We start from the raw sequence: 20,946 nt of genomic DNA, 5'->3' as shown, positions 1-20,946 counted from the left end.
TATTCATCTGAGTTTCTGCAGCGAGTGGTGATGAAGATTCACAGATTAAGAAACAAATTCTTAAGGTACAAACTGTAAAACAGTAACTTAAGTTTAGGCCTGTCTTGAAATAAAAGTTCATACACACTGTAGCAATATTGACTAATTATGAATAATTATAAGGTGCATCAGCTTGAAATTTCAGGGAAATATGTTTTTATAACTGGAAATGATGATCTATCAGTCTCAAGAAGCTCAAGAGTCTGCAGTCACCCAACACCATTGGTGTGATGGACGAGGAGTGCGAACAAAAAAGGAAGCGATCACGCCAAAACCAATGTTAACCAATCAGGGTTGCAACTACATCCTTTCTGAGGTGTATGCAAACATACTATCGGCGCCCCCCGCACTCCACCCCCCACCCCCCAGGCAAATAATTTTCAGGCATCGATTTGGCGCCCCCTCTAGTGCAGCGCCCCTATGCGTCGCATACGCTGCATACCCCCTTTTTGCGCCACTGTACCCAATAAAGGAAAATGCCTTATAGATGAAAATATTAGGAAGATACTGGCGTGTCTTACATCTATGCTAAAATTAGACAAAAGCTATGTCTGAAATGCAAGCAAAGAACTGGCTAAAATCACACTACTATGGCTAGAATAGTTAATCCTATAATGAGTATAAGTAATAGCAGCAAACAAGACTGGCATCAAAGCAGCATTATGAATGAAGTTGGTCTTAATTAATCAGGGCAAGAGTCTTCCAGGCTCGGATGACTGTCCGTGGTATTTTGAGGTTCAGTTTTGAGGTATGTTTTAGCTTCTTTCCAACTCCAAATTGTGACTTTCACTTCAACTAACCTTTTTTTACTAGGTTACGGAGTTTTAGTATTGATCCAAGGGCATTGCAATAAGGGATAAAACATGCCTATGAATATTCAAAGATTAGACATTTCCCTCCAGTTAGAAACAACAACAATGCAACAACTAAGACACAGAAGATAAAAAAGTTAAATGACATATCAACAGACACAGAATAGTGTATACTTTTCCTACAGGTACATCATTTAGAAATAAAGAAGAATTGGTTTGACAGGATACATTAGTTAAGGCATTTCAAGTTATTCACTCTTCCAAAAGCCATCTATGACTTAACAGGCTTCCTTAACTCACCATACTGGAGCTGAGGAGGTAATCATCTTAGTAGTAACAATAACCAGATTTATACATATACTGTCACAATTAGCCCTTTCCCTGGCTACCAATCATGTATCATGTTTAGCATGATGTATATATATACCCTGTGTTTGTCAGAAACCACCCTCATTCTAGTGCGACTACAGCTCTACCTAGAGGTGCAACAGGCTGATTCTCCCTCTCAGTCAAAGAAAGACTATTTTAGTACACCTGTTTCGAATTACTCATTTTCTGACGTGGCTTTAAAGCGCCATCTTTTCACTTCCTCCCTGCGAAGTATTGCTTACGTATGTGGCTTTTCGAGCGTTCCTATTCCTGCCTTGTCTGCCTGTGTGCCGACCGTATTTCTGTCCTTAGGCCGTGCCTTCAGCCTGCCCCGAGATCAATGCCAATCTCAGCTCTCGTAATCCAGTTCCAGACCTGATGCTGTGTATCCCGTCCAGGACCTATTCTATCTCCACACGTATTAGATGGGTCTATGTGGTGTTACTTACTGTATGTCTGGTAGAGTATTGGAATAAAGAGTTTCATTGCACTCGGCGTTTGGATCCTTTTCTGCATATTAGGTGCCAAAGCGTGAGAGAATACTTCGCCTACAATATGAATCCAGCAGAGATGCTAGCTCGACTGACAAAACAAGAGACCATCACCGAGCTCCAAGAGACCATAATGAGACTCACAGAGGCATCGCCCGGTCCCACAAGTCCGCGTCCCGAAGCTCCCAAAATACAATGTTCTATGTATTTCACATATCACGCGAGGGGGGGGGGATTTCACCGACGCCCACCAAGATCGGACAGGGGGAACCATTCTACAGCTCAAGCAAGAACCTCTGTGCTCTTACCACTAATTAATAGTCAACTGAACCTCCCTGTTACACTGTCAGGGGAGAGGCATATCACTCATCTTTATGTGTTAGTTGACTCAGGGGCTCCAGATAACTTTATGGATTGCAGATTGGCTCAACAACTAAATATCCCCACTGTCCCTCTTTTACCCAGGCTACATGTTAATTCTTTGAATGGTCAACGCATAGAGGAGGAGCAGGTTACTCACCAGGCAGTTCCAGTCATGTTGAGAGTAGATTTGTTCCTGGAGGAGATCCAACTCCTGCTTCTGCCCAAGCCCCGAGATCCAATCATTTTAGGTTTTTCCTGGCTCACCACTCATAACCCCCATATTTCCTGGACGACCCGGGAACTAGTAGCTTGGAGTCTGTCCTGCCTATTCAACTGCATTCACATACCCTTACGAGCTTCTTCTATCGAGAGCACTGATGAGCCTAAATTAGACATTTACATTTATTTACATTTATGGCATTTAGCAGACGCTCTTATCCAGAGCGACTTACAAAAGTGCTATGTAGTTGCTTGGAATCTCCAAGATAGAATAGATAGTCCTGAACACAAGGTATTCTAAGCTGGAAAAACCACTAGACGAAAGTCAAATGATACCTAACAATTATACCTGAATATACACATCCCCTGAGGAAAAAGACAGTAAACAATTCCTATAACCCAATTATGCACAATACCTGAGAAAAAGACAGTAAGCAATACCTGTAACTAACACCTGAGGAAAGAGACGATAAAGTACAATAGACAAAGCATAATTATGCAAAGCCATAATTAGACAATATTCCAACATCATACTGAGGGTTCACCAATGTATTTATTAAGGATAAGGCCTGCCTGTTAACTTCTCATAGGCCCATACATTGCAATATTTGGTTACCCTATAAATAAACACTCATTTACCAATACGGAGCTAGACATTCTGTCATTCACATCCCTAGTGGCAAGACGGCGTGTACTGTTTGTATGGAAGTCTTCAAGGTCTCCTTTAATCTCCATGTGGCTTAGGGACATGATGTATTACCTCAAATTGGAAAAAATCAGACTAACATTAAAAGGTAGTACGGCTGCATTTTATTCAAAATGGTATATTTTAGTATATTTTAATTCACTTCAAACTATGCCAGCTGATTAACCCCCCCCCCATTTTTCTTTTCTTTTCTCCCCCCAATCACTAGTATTATTACTAATATATATATTTTAAGTTTCTTTCTTTTTTGGGGAAGTATTATTTAAAAAGGAAAAAAAGGGAAAGGAAGAAAAAAGAGAAAAGAAAAACCTGAGGTTGTGTTTGTCATTCACAGGACTTTGTATGTTTTAATGTTTTAATTGTTAAAAGACAAGCATTGTTGTATACCTTTTGTGTCAAATTCCTCAATAAAAAAAAAAACAAAAAACTTCTCATAGGCCATGGGATTATCATGGAATCCTATAATGCAGAAGCCCTAATACACTGGTTTATTCTACCATCTACTTCTCCCATGGATGCAGGATTCTTTTTTATAGAAAAGAAGGGAGGGGGGTTGAGATCGTGTATTGATTATCGAGCCTTAAATAGGAAAACTAGTAAATACGTGTATCCACTTCCTCTAATACCAGCCTTGCAATAAAGACTTATGGGAGAGACCGTTTTTACCAAGTTAGATTTACGCAGCTTACAATCTGGTACGTATCAGAGGAGGAGATGGAATGGAAAACTGCCTTCGTGACAGGCAAGGGGTTTGGGAGCTGTTCTATCCCAAAGGCAGGGCAGTCCTCCCAAATTGCATCCCTGTGCATTCTATTTGAAGAAACTCTTACCTGCTGAGGGTAACTACGATATAGGAATTTGAGAATTGCTCGCTATTGAATCAGCTTTACAGCAATGGCGTCACTGGTTTGCTCGGCATCAATTTATCGGGTATACCGAACATAAGAATCTAGAATACCTCAAAGCAGTGAAGCGATGATTTGTTATCTTTTTTCCCGGTTCTTCTTTGTAGTGTCTTACAGACCTGGATCCAAGAACCAGAAAGCCGATGCCCTGTCTCACATCCACAAGAAGGGGGAGCGTGACCCGAGACCTAACAATATCCTGCCTGAAGCCTGCTTCCTGGCACTTATCCGGTGAGCTTTTCAGGACGAGATGACTGAGGAGTTGAAAATGGAACCGAGTCCCCCCGACTGCCCCAGTTATAAACAGTATGTTCCCGTGTCTATGAGAGGGAGACTTCTACAGATGATTCACACCTCCCCGTGTACAGGCCACCCGGGAATAACACGCACCACCCGTCTGATAACTCCTAAATATTGGTGGCTTTCCCTGATGGATGATATGCGGGATTATGTGCTCGCCTGTAAGGTTTGTGCCCAATCCTATACCCTTCACACTCTCCCTTCTGGACAGTTGCAACCACTCTCTATTCCTCATCGTCCGTGGACCCAGATCGCTCTCGACTTCATAACACTTCTGCCCAAGTCTGGAGGTAACACTGTAATTACGGTCGTACTCGATTGCTTCTCTAAGATGTGCTGTCTCATCCCTTTCCCGAGCCTGCCCACTGCCTTAGAAACCGCACATGCCATTTTCTCCCACGTCTTTCGTATTTACAGTTTATCAGGAGAATTCCTGTCTGATTGTGGAACACGGTTCACCTTGAGAGAGTGGAAGCAGTTTTGTCATAAATTGGGGATTGTAGTTTGTCTCTCGTCAGGTCACCACCCTCAGACCAACGTAGGAGTAAAGAGAGTCAACCAAAAAATTGGGAGATTCCAACAACAATATTGCATCTCACAGACAGACTAGCATGAATATGATCCTTGGGCTGAGTATGCATGCAACTCCCTTGTTCATTCCTCGTTCATTTCTCAATGAAATGGGTACCGACCTGCTTTCTTTCCCCTCGAGACCATGCCCACAGATGTGCCAGCCTTAGACGAGTGGTTTTCACGTAGCTCGAAGACGTGGGAGAGGGCACCCATACACCTGCAAAGTTCAGGGAAGACCCTGCATTTTTCAACAAGATAATTCCAGACCACATTCTGCAGCAGTCACAACACCATGGCTACGTAGGAGAAGGATCCGGGTACTGAAATGGCCAGTCTGCAGTCCAGATCTTTCACCTATAGAGAACATTTGGTGCATCATAAAGTGGAAGGCGCGACCAAGAAGGCCCAAGACGATTGAACAGTTAGAGGCCTGTATTAGACATGAATGGGAGAGCATTCCTATTTCTAAACTTGAGAAACTGGTCTCCTCTGTCCCCAGATGTCTGTTGAGTGTTGTAAGAAGAAGGGGGGATGCCACACAGTGGTAAAAATGGCCTTGTCCCAACTTTTTTGGGATTTGCTGATGCCATGAAATTCTGAAACAACATATTTTTCCCTTAAAATGATACATTCTCTCAGTTTTTGATCCGTGATTTGTGTTCTATTGTGAATAAAATATTAGATGTTGGCCCCTCTACATCATTGCATTCCGTTTTTAGTCACAATTTGTTTATTCGGTTGTTTGGAATACGGTTTGTACAACACACCCCTTTGTTCTTATGTAATAAGTAAATCATATACAAATGGTCTAAAATCGTTTGACATCTAAATCAAACAAAATTTACATGGACTAGTTGGGAGGGTTTTTTTTTCTCCAATGAAATGACCACTTTGGGAGTGCAACATCCTCACAATGGAATATTTACTTTGACACACTCCCATGGCAACTACACACATTTACAAGTTTGAAGGTGTTGTGTTCCAGTTGTGTAAATGTGGAAAGAGTACCTGTTTGGAATGTGACCGCTTTACTCTGTTTCATATGACAATGTTTCATATTAATTATTTTGATCAAGCAAATAAAAGTGAGATAATATTGCAGCAGAAGTGGTTTTTGTTGTTATAACTGTAATTCATAAGTAAATGTTTGACCTTATTTCAACTTGACAAATATTATCAAGAATGTAAGAAATAATGTGTAACGTAGGGTGGGTGGAGGTAGAACGCAAGTTGTTTATTATGAAAACAAAAACATCTAACACATACAAACTAAACAATACTGAAAGCAACAACAAAGAACATCTAACAGAAAACTGTGACACACCAAATAACAAAGACTTAGCAAATATAGCGAATAATAGCAAATATATCTAAGGATCACCACAAGAAACAAGGAATTATGAACAATGACCAACAAACAGAAGACCAAGCACAAGGTTAAAATACAAGAAAAACAAGGGGACCAAACTTGAAACAGGTGAAAACGGTTACAAGTCGTTATTTGATTACAAATGACAGGAGTGTGGCAGGAGAACACATGGAAAACCAAAACATGAACACATGGACAAAACAAAACAGAGCAGTGACAGGGAGACAGGGGAGGGGCTAAAGAGAACCAAAAACAAGATAGACAGGTGGGGGCGGAGCTAAACGTGACATGAAGTCAAATCAACTTAGAGAGGATTTCAAAGTCAATCTAAGATCAAATTCACGAGTTTAAATAAATATAATTTTAATTAGATTTAACTTATAACATTAACGCAACTTTTGAATGTACATTTTTGAGTTGAAATGTAATGTGTTTATTACTTTGAACATTGTGCATAAGATGTTAGCCTAATTTCTGGGTTGCCCTTGTTAATCCAACAACTATTACAATAGCAATTATACATGAAACGAAACTACATGAAATAAAGGCTTTAATTTTACAGAGAGCATCGAGGCAATTTATATAACCATCTGGCACTTACTTTTGCTTTGCAACACTCAAATTCAGAAATAGTTTTGTGTTCCACCTTTATTTGTCTGGTACAGTACAGATTACCTGCTGGGGAGCATTGTTTCAGCTGGGATGCCTGGGGTGATTGTTTGAGCTGTCCTCTTGTTTTTTTGCCAATTCTGGCTATGAGCCTGCTTGTGTGCTTGTGTGTGTGTTCGCAGGACCTCTTATGTAGTTAAATGTCTTAAATGTGTCTAATGTTTGTTTTAAATAAATATTTGCTTCATTGTCAAGAGTGCATATACAGGTTTATAATGCAGAGACAGAAAGAGAGTGACAGGTGAACGCTCGTGAGGAACCCTCGTACAAAGAATGCGCAAGGATGCGATCAAACACCTGCATGACGCACACATGCACCTTTGGTAAGATTAAGGGTTTCCCACGTCCGGTAGCTGTTTACTGAGGCATCCGTCGAGATTTTGTTTTCTTGTAAAAACGCCCACACCATCATTAGATGTGGCTACAGACTCACATTATGACTGGGCAGAAGACGCAGGAGACATCTGAGTAAACATTGCAGGACAGCTACAAAAGGAGAAAATGTTGTGTCCAAACTCTCTTAGTTATTTCCCATTTCAGCCAACAGACTTTATTTAGTGCCCCTCCCCTCTCTCTCTCTATATATATATGCACATACATATAGTCATGCCCAAAAGTATGCATACCCCTGGCAAATTTTGACTTAAATTTATTTTTATTTAACCAGAAATCATATTTTTGACTGGAAATGGCACAGGCATCTCCCAGGAGATAATACGATGATGTATAAGAGGCATCATTGTGGGAAAAAATATTTCTCAGCTTTTATTCACATTTGAACAAAAAATGGCATGTCCAAAATTATTCATACCCTTCTCAATAATTAACAGAAAAGCCTTTATTGGATATTACAGCAATCAAACGCTTCCTGTAATTGCTGACCAGCTTTTTGCATGTCTCCACTGGTATTTTTGTCCATTCATCTTTAGTGATGAGCTCCAACTCTTTGAGGTTGGAGGTCTCCTTGCCATCACCCTGATCTTTAGCTCCCTCCACAGATTCTCAATTGGATTCAACTCTGGCTGGGCCACTGCAAAACATTAATGTTTTTGTCTGCTAACCATTTCTTCACCACTTTGGGTGTGTGTTTTGGGTCGTTGTCGTGCTGAAATGTCCACTGGTTCCCAAGGCCAAGTTTCTCTGCAGACTGCCTGATGATGTTGTTGAGAATCTTGATGTATTGCTATTTTTTCATGGTGCCATTTACTGCGATCAAGTTCCCTGGTCCATTGACTGAAAAACACCCCCAAAACATTAGGTTCCCACCACCATGTTTGACAGTGGGGATGGTGTTCTTAGGGTTGAAGGCTTCTCCGTTTTTACACCAAATGGTGGACACATGATTGTGGCAAAACAATTCAATTTTTGTTTCATCTGACCATAAAACAGAACACCAGAAGTCTTCTTCTTTGTCCAGATGAGCATTTGCAAAAGTCAAGCGGGCTTTTGTGTGCCTTTTCTGGAGAAGTGGTGTCCTCCTTGGTCTGCGTCTGTGTAACCCAGCAGTGTGCAGTGTCCGTTGGACTGTCTGCCTTGAGATGTCGCCACCAGCAGAGTCCAGATTCACCAGGATGGCCTTGGTGAATCTTCACCTCTCTCACTATTCTCCTGGCCAGCACAGGTGTCACTTTTGGCTTCCGACCACATCTTCTGAAATTTTCCACAGTGCGGAACATCTTGTATTTTTTTTAGTGGTGGGCCGTTAACGGCGTTAACGGCGGTCGTTAATTTGATACTCTTATTGGGAGATATAAAAATAATCGCCGTTAATCTACGAGGCTGAAGCTGGTTCCTTATTCGCCAGTGTCTTAAGGGCGTACTCACACTAGGCACGGTTTGCTCGTTCCGTGCTGGGGCCCGGTTATCCCCCCTCCCCACTCCCCCGCTGGCCTGCACTCACACTCGCTTCAGCAACCCGGCCCGAGCACGCTTACGTCATCACAACGTGACTTTATTTGGAATAAAAGCGCGCTCGCACAACACTATGGAGTTCACGATTCTCTTTTTATTGTATTTTTGAAGTCGTTTTGGGAGTGCATAAACACGGTGCAAGCACAGATTTATCGATAATTTAACACAACGATTGTCTGCTAATCGCTTCGCCGCTATGACTGTTTAACGTGAGCGTCGCATCACTGACGTCATGTTTGAGTTCCAGCGAAATGAACCAATCAGACGAGGCACCAAGCGGGCCCGGGCACGGATAGCGCTCACACTAGAAGCGAACCGTGCCCGAGTCCACATGAATCGTGCCCTGGCCCACCTCTTCAAGCGGGCCCGAGCACGGTTAACTGATCCGGGCCCGAGCACGGTTGGAGCGCTCACACTAGCCAAACGAACCGTGCTTCGGCAGGCAACCGTGCCCGGGCCCGGATCACAGAGCCTAGTGTGAGTACGCCCGCACTTTCCGTTCCACCTTAAAAAAATGAAGCGGTAGTTTCATTATGTCGCCGCGATAGAATGTATTGTACGTTTCTATGGCTGTATCTCCTGATTCTTACATCGTCTCAGAAATCTGACAAGCAGGTTTGATTGACCACATAAGTGACTGTATAAATCCAGAAGAAGAAGGTTTTTTACTGTAGAATATTTTTTTATTGTCCTGTGAACTTGGCATGTCAGGCGATAGAATGTAATGTGCATACAGTGCAATGGTCTTAGTTTGTATGGCTGTATCTCCTGATTCTTACATTGTCTCAGAGATCTGACAAGCAGGTTTAGTTGTCCATATAAGTGACTGTATGAATCCAGAAGAAGAAGGTTTTTTACTGTAGAATATTTTTTTATTGACCTGTGAAGTTGGCATGTCAGGCGATAATGTACTATGCATACAGTGCATTGGTCTTAGTTTGTATGGCTATATCTCCTGATATACATCGTCTCAGAAATCTGACAAGCAGGTTTGATTGACCACATAAGTGACTGTATAAATCCAGAAGAAGAAGGTTTTTTACTGTAGAATATTTTTTAAATTGACCTGTGAACTTGGCATGTCAGGCGATACATACCCCAGACAAAATAGACAAGGTCACAAAAAAGACAAAGAAACAGCAACACTCACCTCTCAGAAATTAACCAAAACATTGGGACACAACTGACAAAACCTCTGCTGTATGTTCAGAGGACCCATTACTTACTTCCATCTCACACAAAACAAATAGAGAGAGAGAGAGACAGAGAGAGAGAAAGAGAGAGAGAGAGAGAGAGAGAGAGAGAGAGATGGGAGAATTACTAAGCTTAACAAGCCCCCCTGGGTCAGCAAACCCTCTAACCGAGTTTGTTAATGACTAACGCGAGGGACATAAAGCGTATAAACCCTCCAACCCGCCGACTGTGGAAGCCGTCACTCAGGATACAACATACACAAACATTTCCATCGACAGCTAAAACGTAGGCTAGAAAACATGGAATTACAGGAATTATTAGGCCGGGAATTCACTAGCGTATGTTACACGTTACATATTTAGGCTAACCTGTTCCTGAAAAGCTATGCTGCGACATCCTTCTGAAGATTTCTGCGTCGCAGGTGTTAGGTATTATTCTCCTCACAAAGCGGAGGTGAGTGGACCTGTTTATATTTTGGATTACACATTATTATTTATATCTTTAGGATATATATATATGTTTATATCTTTATAAAAGCTGGATTTTCTCGTCCTCAGGTGAACTGCTGCGCGTTCTCACCCGACTGTCATATAATCCTCACGTGCACGGACGACGGGACACTTTACCTGTGGAAGGCATCAAGCGGGAAACTCCTGGCCAAAGCCCGCGGTCACACAGGTTAACTGAGCTGTAAAACGTGTCTACCTCTGTGGCCTCGGCGTAGACTATATTAATCACCTGTGTGTTGGCTCACAGGTCCAGTGAAATGCTGTGTTTTCTCGAAGGATGGCGATTTGTTCGCGAGCGCATCTCATGACTGTTCGGTGAGAATGTGGCGCACTTCAACCCACGAGTGCGTGCATGTTTTAACAGGTGTGCGCGCATGGTTTAACAGGTGTTTTTATTCTGTCTCTATTCTAATATGTTCTAGATTTATGGCAGGATAGCTAAGCTATGCATGTATTATTTACTTGTCAGGACATTTGTGTTATTCGTTGTAATTAATACAAACGAATATCAAATGTTTGTCATGTAATCCAAACCATTCATGGCACAATCAAAAGAGCTCCAAAGTAAAAACTTTAGGAACAATCACCGAGGCTATAGCCTGTACAATGGCAATGTAATATAGTCAATGGCCATGGTGTGTTGCGACAGGCCTCATAACGCCGTAAATTATCTAAGGGTTATTTTTGAATCTGAATGGACGTCAAAGTTTGATTCAGATGCAAATAGTGTGACAGTATCTAAGTTCATGAATTATTAGTGACGTTTCAACAGTCCGTACTTATTGATATAACATAAACATTGACACAATCAAGGTGGCAAATGTTTACGAGATTAATTGTAAGAAATTATACTTTAGCCTATATTTATAGCTTATACAGAGAGCTTATACACATTTATAATGTGAGATCTGTTTTTAATAGAGTATCCTATGAGTTTTTACATTTCAAAAATATTTATTCTGTGTACTGATGCGTGAGTTAATGACATAAACCAACAGTCATTGTTCAGGACACAGGCGGAGCGTTGAGACCGTGAGCTTCAGCTGGGACGGGCGGATGCTGGCGTCAGGTGGTTGGGACAACACGGTGCTGCTTTGGGACACGCAGGCGAGTGCTGGACGATCTCTTCACACTAAGGGGAGAAGGGCCCTTCTTCCACAGTTATTTGGGTGGTAATAGCGCCCCCATGTGGAGAATATCCATACTGCCAAACGTGTGCATGACTGCACATGTATCAGGCCCATTAAGTATCTAAATATAAATATAGACTACGAGCAGTGGCTGAAGTGAATGTGAGCGGCGCTGTTGTCTGTGCAGACTGGTCAGAAGGAGCGGACGCTGCTGGGTCACAGAGCGGCCGTCCAGAGCAGCGCCTTCTCCACAGACTCACAGTGTCTGGTACGGAGCACACATACACACATATATAAATACACACACACACACACTCACTCATACATATACACACATATATACACACACACAAATACCTATGCATACACGTGCACACACACACACATGTGGACACACATACACACAAGCCAGGCATGTTTCATGTTTCTGAGGCAGCATCCTTTTATGATCTAATGAAAAGTGTGTGTACGTGTGTGTGAGTAATGAAGTGTGTGTACGTGTGTGTGAGTAATGAAGAGTGTGTGTACGTGTGTGTGAGTAATGAAGAGTGTGTGTACGTGTGTGTGAGTTGTGAAGAGTGTGTGTACGTGTGTGTGAGTAATGAAGAGTGTGTGTATGTGTGTGAGTAGTGAAGAGTGTGTGTACGTGTGTGTGAGTAATGAAGAGTGTGTGTATGTGTGTGAGTAATGAAGAGTGTGTGTATGTGTGTGAGTTGTGAAGAGTGTGTGTACGTGTGTGTGAGTAATGAAGAGTGTGTGTATGTGTGTGAGTAATGAAGAGTGTGTGTATGTGTGTGAGTAGTGAAGAGTGTGTGTACGTGTGTGTGAGTAATGAAGAGTGTGTGTACGTGTGTGTGAGTAATGAAGAGTGTGTGTACGTGTGTGTGAGTAATGAAGAGTGTGTGTACGTGTGTGTGAGTAATGAAGTGTGTGTGTACGTGTGTGTGAGTAATGAAGAGTGTGTGTATGTGTGTGAGTAATGAAGAGTGTGTGTACGTGTGTGTGAGTAATGAAGTGTGTGTATGTGTATGTGAGTAATGAAGAGTGTGTGTACGTGTGTGAGTAATGAAGAGTGTGTGTATGTGTGTGTGAGTAATGAAGAGTGTGTGTACGTGTGTGTGAGTAATGAAGAGTGTGTGTACGTGTGTGTGAGTAATGAAGAGTGTGTGTACGTGTGTGTGAGTAATGAAGAGTGTGTGTATGTGTGTGTGAGTAATGAAGAGTGTGTGTACGTGTGTGTGAGTAATGAAGAGTGTGTGTGAGTAATGAAGAGTGTGTGTACATGTGTGTGAGTTGTGACATTGCTTCTCTCCATGGGTTGCCTGCAGGCCACGGGCTCCTGGGATCATTCAGTGAGGGTGTGGGGTCTCCATGGTGATGAGGAGGATCTGACTTTAGAGGGTCACCAGGGAAACGTGGCCTGTCTGTGTTTCTCCACAGCAGGGTTGCTAGTGAGGTTCCACACACACACACACACACACTCACACATACTCACATAACATTATTGTTGTCATGATGACCAGCGGTTGCCAGAAGGGGCTTGGATTTGGGCACTTGTAAAGTTGCTTTGTGTTGTACAATACTACATATATTACAACTACATAAATACATTTTGATTTGATTTGACATACAGTCAACTTTACATTATGTAAAGTCACTTTACAATTCAGATATTTTACATTTTACATAGTGACATGTAAAGTTGACTGTTATGACCCTGTTATGTTTTTGGTTATGTGTGTTCCAGGCGTCTGGCTCGTGGGATGGAACCGTACGCGTGTGGTCGATGAAGAGCCGTGTGTGTGTGTTCGTACTGGACGGCAGCGGCCGAGTGTGGGTCAGGTGTGTGGCTTTCTCCACAGATGGCCTAGTGTTGGCGTCCACCGCTGAGGGAGATATGGTGAGAGAACACACACACACACACACACTATCATTGATACATTGGCTAAATATGTTTTAATGTCACAGGTAAAAATCTGGAATATGGTGGATGGCAGGTGCATTAAGAACCTGCAGGTGAGTCAGCCACTGTAGTGATGTAGTAGGGTGTGTGTGTGTGTGTGTGTGGTTAGATGGCAAGGACCAATACACATAAAATGATCAGGTTAAACTTTTTTTTTTTTAAAGAATTAAGACCACCACACACAGCAGAAGTATGTCATGGGGTTTGCAGGGTCACAAGGACTCGGCCTACGGGTGTGTCTTCAGCCCCAGTGGTGCTCTGCTCACCAGTGGCTCTGACCAGCTGGATCTGGGAGAAGAGGTGAAGGCACAAGATGAACATCTGGAGGATGAGGAGTGAGAGGAAATCAGGTAGCAGATTTGGAGATCATTCATGGCCCTTTCAGGCATGGCTAGGTGTTTTCTCACAAAATATTACCACCTTCCGATAATTCAATGACCTTTATATTCAGAAAAATAATTTTGTAAATCAGTGTCTGTGTTAGAGGACCATCCCCAGCTCCGAGAGCTCGGGTAAAGGTCAAAGTTCATCCCCCTCAACTTTGACTTGTTTGGCCTCATCTACACTTAGAGCAGCTTGAGCTGCTTCCCCCCCCCCCATGTTCATCTTCCGAAAACCCTGATATTGACAGGTATTCTTGGTGATCAGATTAAACGGTTGCCTACATTAAAAACTATTTTACAACTGTGATAGAAATGCGGAAACTGCTTTTCCAGAGAAGTATTTTTAAAACATAGCGCGCGACCAAATGAGGAAGTTTGATGTCATCCTTTAGGTCAAGGGGACTAGACAGAGAAGGTGGGAGTGGAGACATGTGACATGTTCCAGACAGACAGAAGACCCATGCTTGATAAAGAACATGTTCCCCCGAGTGCAGAATTTATTCTTACATTCCTATATCGGGCACACATTTAATCCTGACATTAATGACAAATAAATCATCTGACTAATGACTTTGTACTAACAATGTTTCACATGATTGGCCAACCAGCCCTTACTGTATAAAAGGGTTGGAGATATGAACAATAAACTAGTGATTTGGTAAAATAACCATCCTGTGTGCGTGTTGCTTTTACCAATAGTCACTCTCAGAGCGCTCGTATCTTTTCTTAGAGACCCTGGTTGTTGTGATGGAGAATTTCCATGACAACTCTTGAGTAATTCCATTTTGTTTGGGTTATAGGTGGCAATTTAATAAAATAAAAATATTAGAAAACCTTTGTAACAGACACAAAGTAATGTCACGAGTTTGCTACATGTCTCGATTTAAAGCAAAGTTTCCAGCAGTAGGCAAACTCAGACGTGCTCTTTCTGTTTATCTCTCACAATCACACACACAATGTGTTACATCCGGGGTGTTTGTTTTTATTTGAGTGAAAAACTAAACAGCAGTACAGCCTCAAGCCTTGATGGCAAATTTGCGGATGGAGTACAGGCGTGATTTCCTCTGCATCTTCTTGGTCATGAGGCCCTGCTCGTGCTTGGTCAGCTGCCTGCGGATGGCGCGAGTCTTCTTGGGCCTCAGGTCCAGAGGCTTGTACTTCTTCCCCTGGGCAACGAGAGGTGAGAGGGCACAGGTTACAACTTCGCCATGGAGGTCAGGTCAACAGCCGAGCGTCGGGGGGGGGCCAGGTCACATTTGCATAGCGCCTTTCTCAGAACCCAAGAACACTTCCCAATCGACACATGGATTTTACCTCCAGCCAACACACCAGGTTCTCAACGTTCGACACTGCGAGGTCACAGGACCGGATCGTTTGTGCGACCTCATTCGACTACAGTCTGACAATCAATACAGCAGGGAACACAATGCAGTTCTTCAGCAGGTGTCACAGTTGCTCTGACTTGTATCTAACCACAAATTGGCTCCAATTACCCAGCAGTCATTGCTGGTGAGGTGAAAGGGATGTGCGCTACTCAGATATTTTCGTTCTTTTTCTACATTTTCGTAAGCCGAGGCAGCTCGTGTTTCTGTGGAGATGGAAGCTTTGGTTTCACCAACATCCTGCTCCACTGGAGCACGGTTCCCACCTCCACATTTACATAACAGAAAACAGTTACATCCCCTTTTTAACGCTCAGCCTTTACGTTGGGTTCAGGTTTCCTTAAGAACCCAGGATTATCCAATCATACAGCCTAACAAAACAAAACTGTAGGCTGCCCACAGCAGATGAGCCCCACGGAGGCTCTGCAGTGAGTGGCCCGAGGTTACTGTAGCAAGAGAGTATTCACGCCGTCTCCACTGGTGTAGGAGCAGCGCTGGGTGATCGTCTTGCTGGAGCGCAGCGCCTCCTGCTGGCTATGCCCAAGCACTGCGGGGGCGCTGCTGTAGTCTACACTAGCGTGCAGGGGAAGGAAGCTCGTCTACGAGTGCATCACCCTATAAACCGTAAAGATCCGCCAGTCTCAAAGGCATGATGGATCAGAGCTAAAGCCTTTACACTGTGGCTGGCATCGCCCTTTTATTCCACCACGTCTAGTATCAGGACCATGTCTGCCCTGGAATCCAACACCACACTTTAAGCACAGTCCACATCAAAGCTCTATTCCTCCTCCTCAGAAACACGAATCTTCAGACTCTGGACCTGCTCAGCTGCTGGACTGGACCCGAGATGAGATGGATGTGTGGGGTGCGCCCATGCATTTGTACACATTAGCCACACATTAGTGAACAGGACAGGCTTCCTGATCACAGGTGAAGATACACTCACTCAGCATCTCTGTGAAAAGCTCCATGCATAGAGAACACGACTCACCTTGTAGAATTTCCTCAGATTCTCTTTCTGCGTCTGGTTGATGACGGTAAGAACTCTGGCGATGGATTTACGAACAACGCGGCTAGAAACAAGACAACAATGAATTAAATTAAAGACGTGCGCAAACACCATTAAGAAATCAAGTCAGTAAGACCAGAATCACAGATCCACCACTGAAAATCAATCAACAATCTCAGCTCAACATCAGTCCATAAAACTGAAAAGTAGGGAGATGCGCTAAAATTAACGTTTTGGGCCGAAAAAAAAAAAACATTTAGCCAAACAATTTTCATGGTGTTATTAGTTTGCCTCCAGCCAACACACCGGGTTCTCAACGTTCGACACTGCGGGGTCACAGGGCCGGACTGTTTGTCACTTTACACAACTGCATAAATTAGAGGTGAAATGTATTTGTCTTCACAAAACAATAACTGCAATTTAAAATTATTTATTGAACTACATCCACTACCAGGCAAACGTCTGGACACACCTACTCTGCATATTTTTATTACAAAAACAAAACAAAAAAAAATGGGGAGGATATCAAACCAATGAAAGAAAACATGTTTTGATGAGCTTTGCACACTCTTGATGTTGTTAACCAGCTTCATGAAGCAACACCTGTGATGCTTTTCCATCAGTCCTGAAGACCTTCTCACATATGCAGAGCACTTGTAGGGTGAGGAAATAAAGCTCTGAAATAAAACTGTATTGCTGTGTCTTGTTGCAGACAAAAACCCTCTTGACAATTCAGCAGAACAGTGTCTTCAAATGGCGCTCTCTGGGTCATGGTCAGACACTTAAATAACCCACACCATCAACATGTTTGCTGCTGTTACAAAGCGAGCCTCATTTCACATAGAGCACCAATTCACCACGGTTTAAACTTTGGAAATCTCATTTTTGTGTGTTGTGCTTTGAATTTTAAGTTTTAAACTTGTCCATTTTGTATCACTGTTGGTCACCAAACAACACTCACATCTTGGAGAGCTTGGAGGCAGCGCCACCAGTAACCTTGGCAACCCGCAGCTGAGACAGCTCCACTTTCAGGTCGTCCAGCTGTTTGAGCAGCTCCTCCTTCTTCTTACCGCGCAGATCTCTGGCCTTGATCTTCGCCTGAAACACACAACACACTTATGAACTGTTCCTTTATATCCTAACATGAACCAGGACGTGTTACTTTGACCAAACGCAGCGCCCTAAACATTAAACCCCCCTCACACGTTACACTCCCTACACTCCAGCACGACTCCACGCCGCGGCCGCGTTTATACACACACGACACCCTGCAACACGTCTCCACTCATGTCAACTACCCAATATTCAGGATTAACGCGTTATTCGTGGTGTTATGTCGTTAAGCGGGTGGTGGTTCTCAAACGGGGGCGCCATGATTATTTTATATCAAACTTCCAACTTGAGGCCGCCGCAGTCCAACAGCTAGGACGTAACCACCGTTTCAATATTAATATCCAACCTCATTTTTGGACCATAGTATAAAATATTGCGCTCCGAGACCTGCGCACAGATCAGTCTCTATCCACAGCTCTTCTGCTGGGCGGGTAAATGTTTTAAACCGACACGATTACATTCGATTGAAAGGTTCACATAAAAATCTCACCATTTTTCTCGATGGCTGCCACAAGAAAGGAAGTTGAAGGGTCACGCGCTAACTTCTACCGGGTTACGGTGGAATGTTCCATTATCTGAGCGGGGGGGTGGGACCGCACCAACCTAGAGAGACCACAGAATAAGAGAATAATACTAAAGTATTACATCTGACGAGAATGTTAAGAATACAATATTTATATATTATATCTGATTTATATATTGTATCTGAATTGCTGTGTTTGAATGGCTTTAGTGTACATTAAATTCAGATTTGATTTAAAAACCATGGATTAAAATTGTAAGAAACTGGTCTGAAAACCAGAGTCAAAGCGGTTCATTAGTTCATTCCCTCACGCACAAATGCATTAACGGCAGTCAAGGTGAACGTACATAATAATTAACATCGCAAATAAAAAATTGTCATTTTTATGCGGCTTCACGTTTAAGACCCCGCCTCTTCCTGTCCAAGACACACCCACCGTCATGGCGCTGGTGAACAAGGTCTACGGTCTGCTGTTCAAAAGGACGTCGACTTTCGTCGTAACGATTATGGTGGGAGCCGTGGTGTTTGAGCGGGTGTTTGATCAGGCCGGAGATGCGTTATTTGATCATTTAAACCGAGGGGTGAGTAGTCCCGTCTCTCTCCGGGAGCTTTAATCGAGTCTCGGCTACACACTGACCTTACAGTGCCCGTGAGAGGACGCGGCGGTCTGGCCAGCGCAGATGAACCAGCTCGCTTTCTTAACACTGACATCGTGAACACAAACACATGGTTGTAAAATAATTACGAAAAAAGCGATACAAACAGCCCGCGACGTTGATTTTCGGTCGTTGTAGTTGGCTAGTTAGCTCATCGCTACGTACATTTGGCGCATGCGCAGTCTAGTTAGTTAACCTGGGCGCAACACCTAACCTCGCTGTCTAATAGCGATCGGTGTATCTGACTACCTTTTTCTCACCGTTTCAGAAATTGTGGAAACATATTAAACACAATTACGAAAAGGAGGAGTAGCCGGGACGTTTGAAGTTGCTTTTTGGCGGCGCGTCCACCCACCGTCGTTCCTGAGATCATCAGCCGACTCTTCTGCGGGATCCTCGCTGTTCAGACACTGATTAGGGGTACAGGGACTTACTCTGATCATCATGCAATCCAGAAAATATTACCCCCATCGTGGATATTGTGCGTTATGCCTTGTATTCCTCACAGTTTGCTCACGTATTCCTATGTTAAACCCGTGTTAATAAATACAAGCATGTAATGCCATTTGTGAGTCTTTCCTGTTTGGCTATAGGGGTATCTCGATGACTGAATTAAAAAAAGCAATAAAACAAGGAATAGTGCTGGGAGATTTCTGGGTCTGTCATAATTTAGTGCCAGGGGTCTAATCTTGTCCAGACCCACTACTAAAACCTCAGTTTTATGAGTGAGCCTCTACGTAATGAAATGAGCCATATTTTGTCAATTGTGATTTTTACACCCCAATCGAAATTTGTCCTCCGCTTTTAACCCATCTGTGCAGTCAGAACACACACACTAGTGATTACTACAGGCATGATAATCTGTCACCTTTCGGCGAAATTCGCCGTTTTGAAGTTGAAAAGGGTGACCTACGTGAATCGTGTAGATCCGATGAGTTTTTTGTTTTTTTTGGGGGGGGGGGGGCGTCGGGAGGTTATATGTATATATTTTAATTATCATATTGACTTAATAAGCAAACAGAACACTTCCGAAATCGGCTATTTCAATGACACAGTGGCCAGCAGTTTCCGCCCAGAACCATCATAGAGGCCAAATAGCGTTTCAATCATACCAACGTTCTTCATTCATGTTATTCATTTACTGCTAAGCGGGACGAGAAGCAGGACCTAGTGCTACACCGTGCTACACCGGTGACAAGACAGAAGAGCGAACATTTACCACATCATACATTTACCACTACATTTACAAGATCGTACATTTACCAGTGGATTTAATTGGGTTATTAATGGTTTCAATGGTTTTCATATTTTGCGGTAAAACAAAGTTACTGCCGTGTAGTTAACGGTGACATAAAATAAGAAACGAGATTTTTTTTTCTAGTGTCTGTAGTTGTAACTGGTGAATCCAGGGACGGGTGAGGATAACATTCGCGACAGGGCTGAAAACGTTGAAGATGAAGTTGTAAACGCTTGTCGTTTGAGTCTACTCTGTGCTTTAGCCCATGTTAGAAAATAAAAACACGTGAACCTGGTATTTTTTACACTTATTTTCACCGCTGATGTATTTATTGGTTCATTAAGACGTAATGGTTTTGACTGAGTCATCTGGAATGGCGAAAGCGGCCTCTCGCGTTTAAGGATCTGGCTCCATACATTGAATCCATTGACAAGACAGTAAAAAAAAAAATTAATAGATTTTACTATATTTTATGGAGCCCGTAAGGTGACATCATGTAAAAAATAATAACGCGTGGCCACGACTTATTAACGCGTGGGAGATATTAATGTCGCCTTTCACACGCGGCAACAAAGTTTATTTTTTCACAGCAAAGCAAGCAGATCCCAGGGACGTTCGCGAACTGACTGCCCATGGAAGGTAAACCTGGCTTTATATAAAGTAATACTTAATTATCTTGTTCGCACGCGTTAGTAAGTCGTGGCCACTCGTTATTATATTTTTTACATGATGTCACCTTACGGGCTCCGTAATATTTGGTATCAGCCGTCGCCGTCTACCCATGACGTCACATGTCAACGCCCCGTCGCCGTATCCCCATGACGTCACATGCCCCGCCCCCCGGTCTTCTCACCTTTTTAACCCCTGACCCATTTTCATGCCTGTTACTAGGGGGCTGTGGATCACACGTGCCCAGAGCAGTGGGCAGCCCTAGCCCTGGCGCCCGGGGAGCAGTTGGGGTTAGGTGCCTTGCTCAAGGGCACCTCACCTCATGGCCTGTCTGGGAATCGAACCCACGACCCTCCGGTCACAAGACCAGTTCCCTAACTGCCAGGCCATGACTGGATTCATTTTCTTAAATCATATTCGATTTGTTCCTGTTCATGCAGTTAACTGTGCTA

General features: G+C 43.1%; 4 protein-coding genes across 4 annotated transcripts; 2 read left to right on the top strand and 2 right to left on the bottom strand.

The window, feature by feature from the left end:
- The first annotated feature begins 10,095 nt into the window (after positions 1-10,095).
- Positions 10,096-14,573, top strand: wdr38 (WD repeat domain 38). Its single transcript, XM_076994392.1, has 10 exons — positions 10,096-10,373; positions 10,478-10,598; positions 10,677-10,793; positions 11,439-11,536; positions 11,747-11,827; positions 12,888-13,010; positions 13,307-13,459; positions 13,528-13,575; positions 13,733-13,872; positions 14,298-14,573. The coding sequence occupies exons 1-9, from the start codon at positions 10,305-10,307 to the stop codon at positions 13,859-13,861; spliced, it is 939 nt and encodes a 312-aa protein (XP_076850507.1). The 5' UTR covers positions 10,096-10,304; the 3' UTR covers positions 13,862-13,872; positions 14,298-14,573.
- LOC143500305 (uncharacterized) lies at positions 11,365-13,815 on the bottom strand. The gene is made up of 2 exons (XM_076994393.1): positions 13,706-13,815; positions 11,365-13,445 (listed from the first exon to the last, which is right to left on the bottom strand). The coding sequence occupies exon 2, from the start codon at positions 12,906-12,908 to the stop codon at positions 12,003-12,005; it is 906 nt and encodes a 301-aa protein (XP_076850508.1). The 5' UTR covers positions 12,909-13,445; positions 13,706-13,815; the 3' UTR covers positions 11,365-12,002.
- Positions 14,574-14,866: 293 nt separating the features above from the next.
- On the bottom strand, positions 14,867-18,012 carry rpl35 (ribosomal protein L35). The gene is made up of 4 exons (XM_076994394.1): positions 17,900-18,012; positions 17,258-17,394; positions 16,279-16,360; positions 14,867-15,071 (listed from the first exon to the last, which is right to left on the bottom strand). The coding sequence occupies exons 1-4, from the start codon at positions 17,900-17,902 to the stop codon at positions 14,922-14,924; spliced, it is 372 nt and encodes a 123-aa protein (XP_076850509.1). The 5' UTR covers positions 17,903-18,012; the 3' UTR covers positions 14,867-14,921.
- A 334-nt stretch (positions 18,013-18,346) lies between these two features.
- On the top strand, positions 18,347-19,153 carry uqcr10 (ubiquinol-cytochrome c reductase, complex III subunit X). The gene is made up of 2 exons (XM_076994395.1): positions 18,347-18,513; positions 18,857-19,153. The coding sequence occupies exons 1-2, from the start codon at positions 18,373-18,375 to the stop codon at positions 18,899-18,901; spliced, it is 186 nt and encodes a 61-aa protein (XP_076850510.1). The 5' UTR covers positions 18,347-18,372; the 3' UTR covers positions 18,902-19,153.
- The last annotated feature ends 1,793 nt before the right edge of the window (positions 19,154-20,946 follow it).

The sequence above is a fragment of the Brachyhypopomus gauderio genome, unplaced genomic scaffold (genome assembly GCF_052324685.1).
Source record: "Brachyhypopomus gauderio isolate BG-103 unplaced genomic scaffold, BGAUD_0.2 sc140, whole genome shotgun sequence".
NCBI lineage: Eukaryota > Metazoa > Chordata > Actinopteri > Gymnotiformes > Hypopomidae > Brachyhypopomus > Brachyhypopomus gauderio.
The sequence above is the reverse complement of the archived record's forward strand: the minus strand, read 5'-3'. Positions and strand labels throughout refer to the sequence as shown.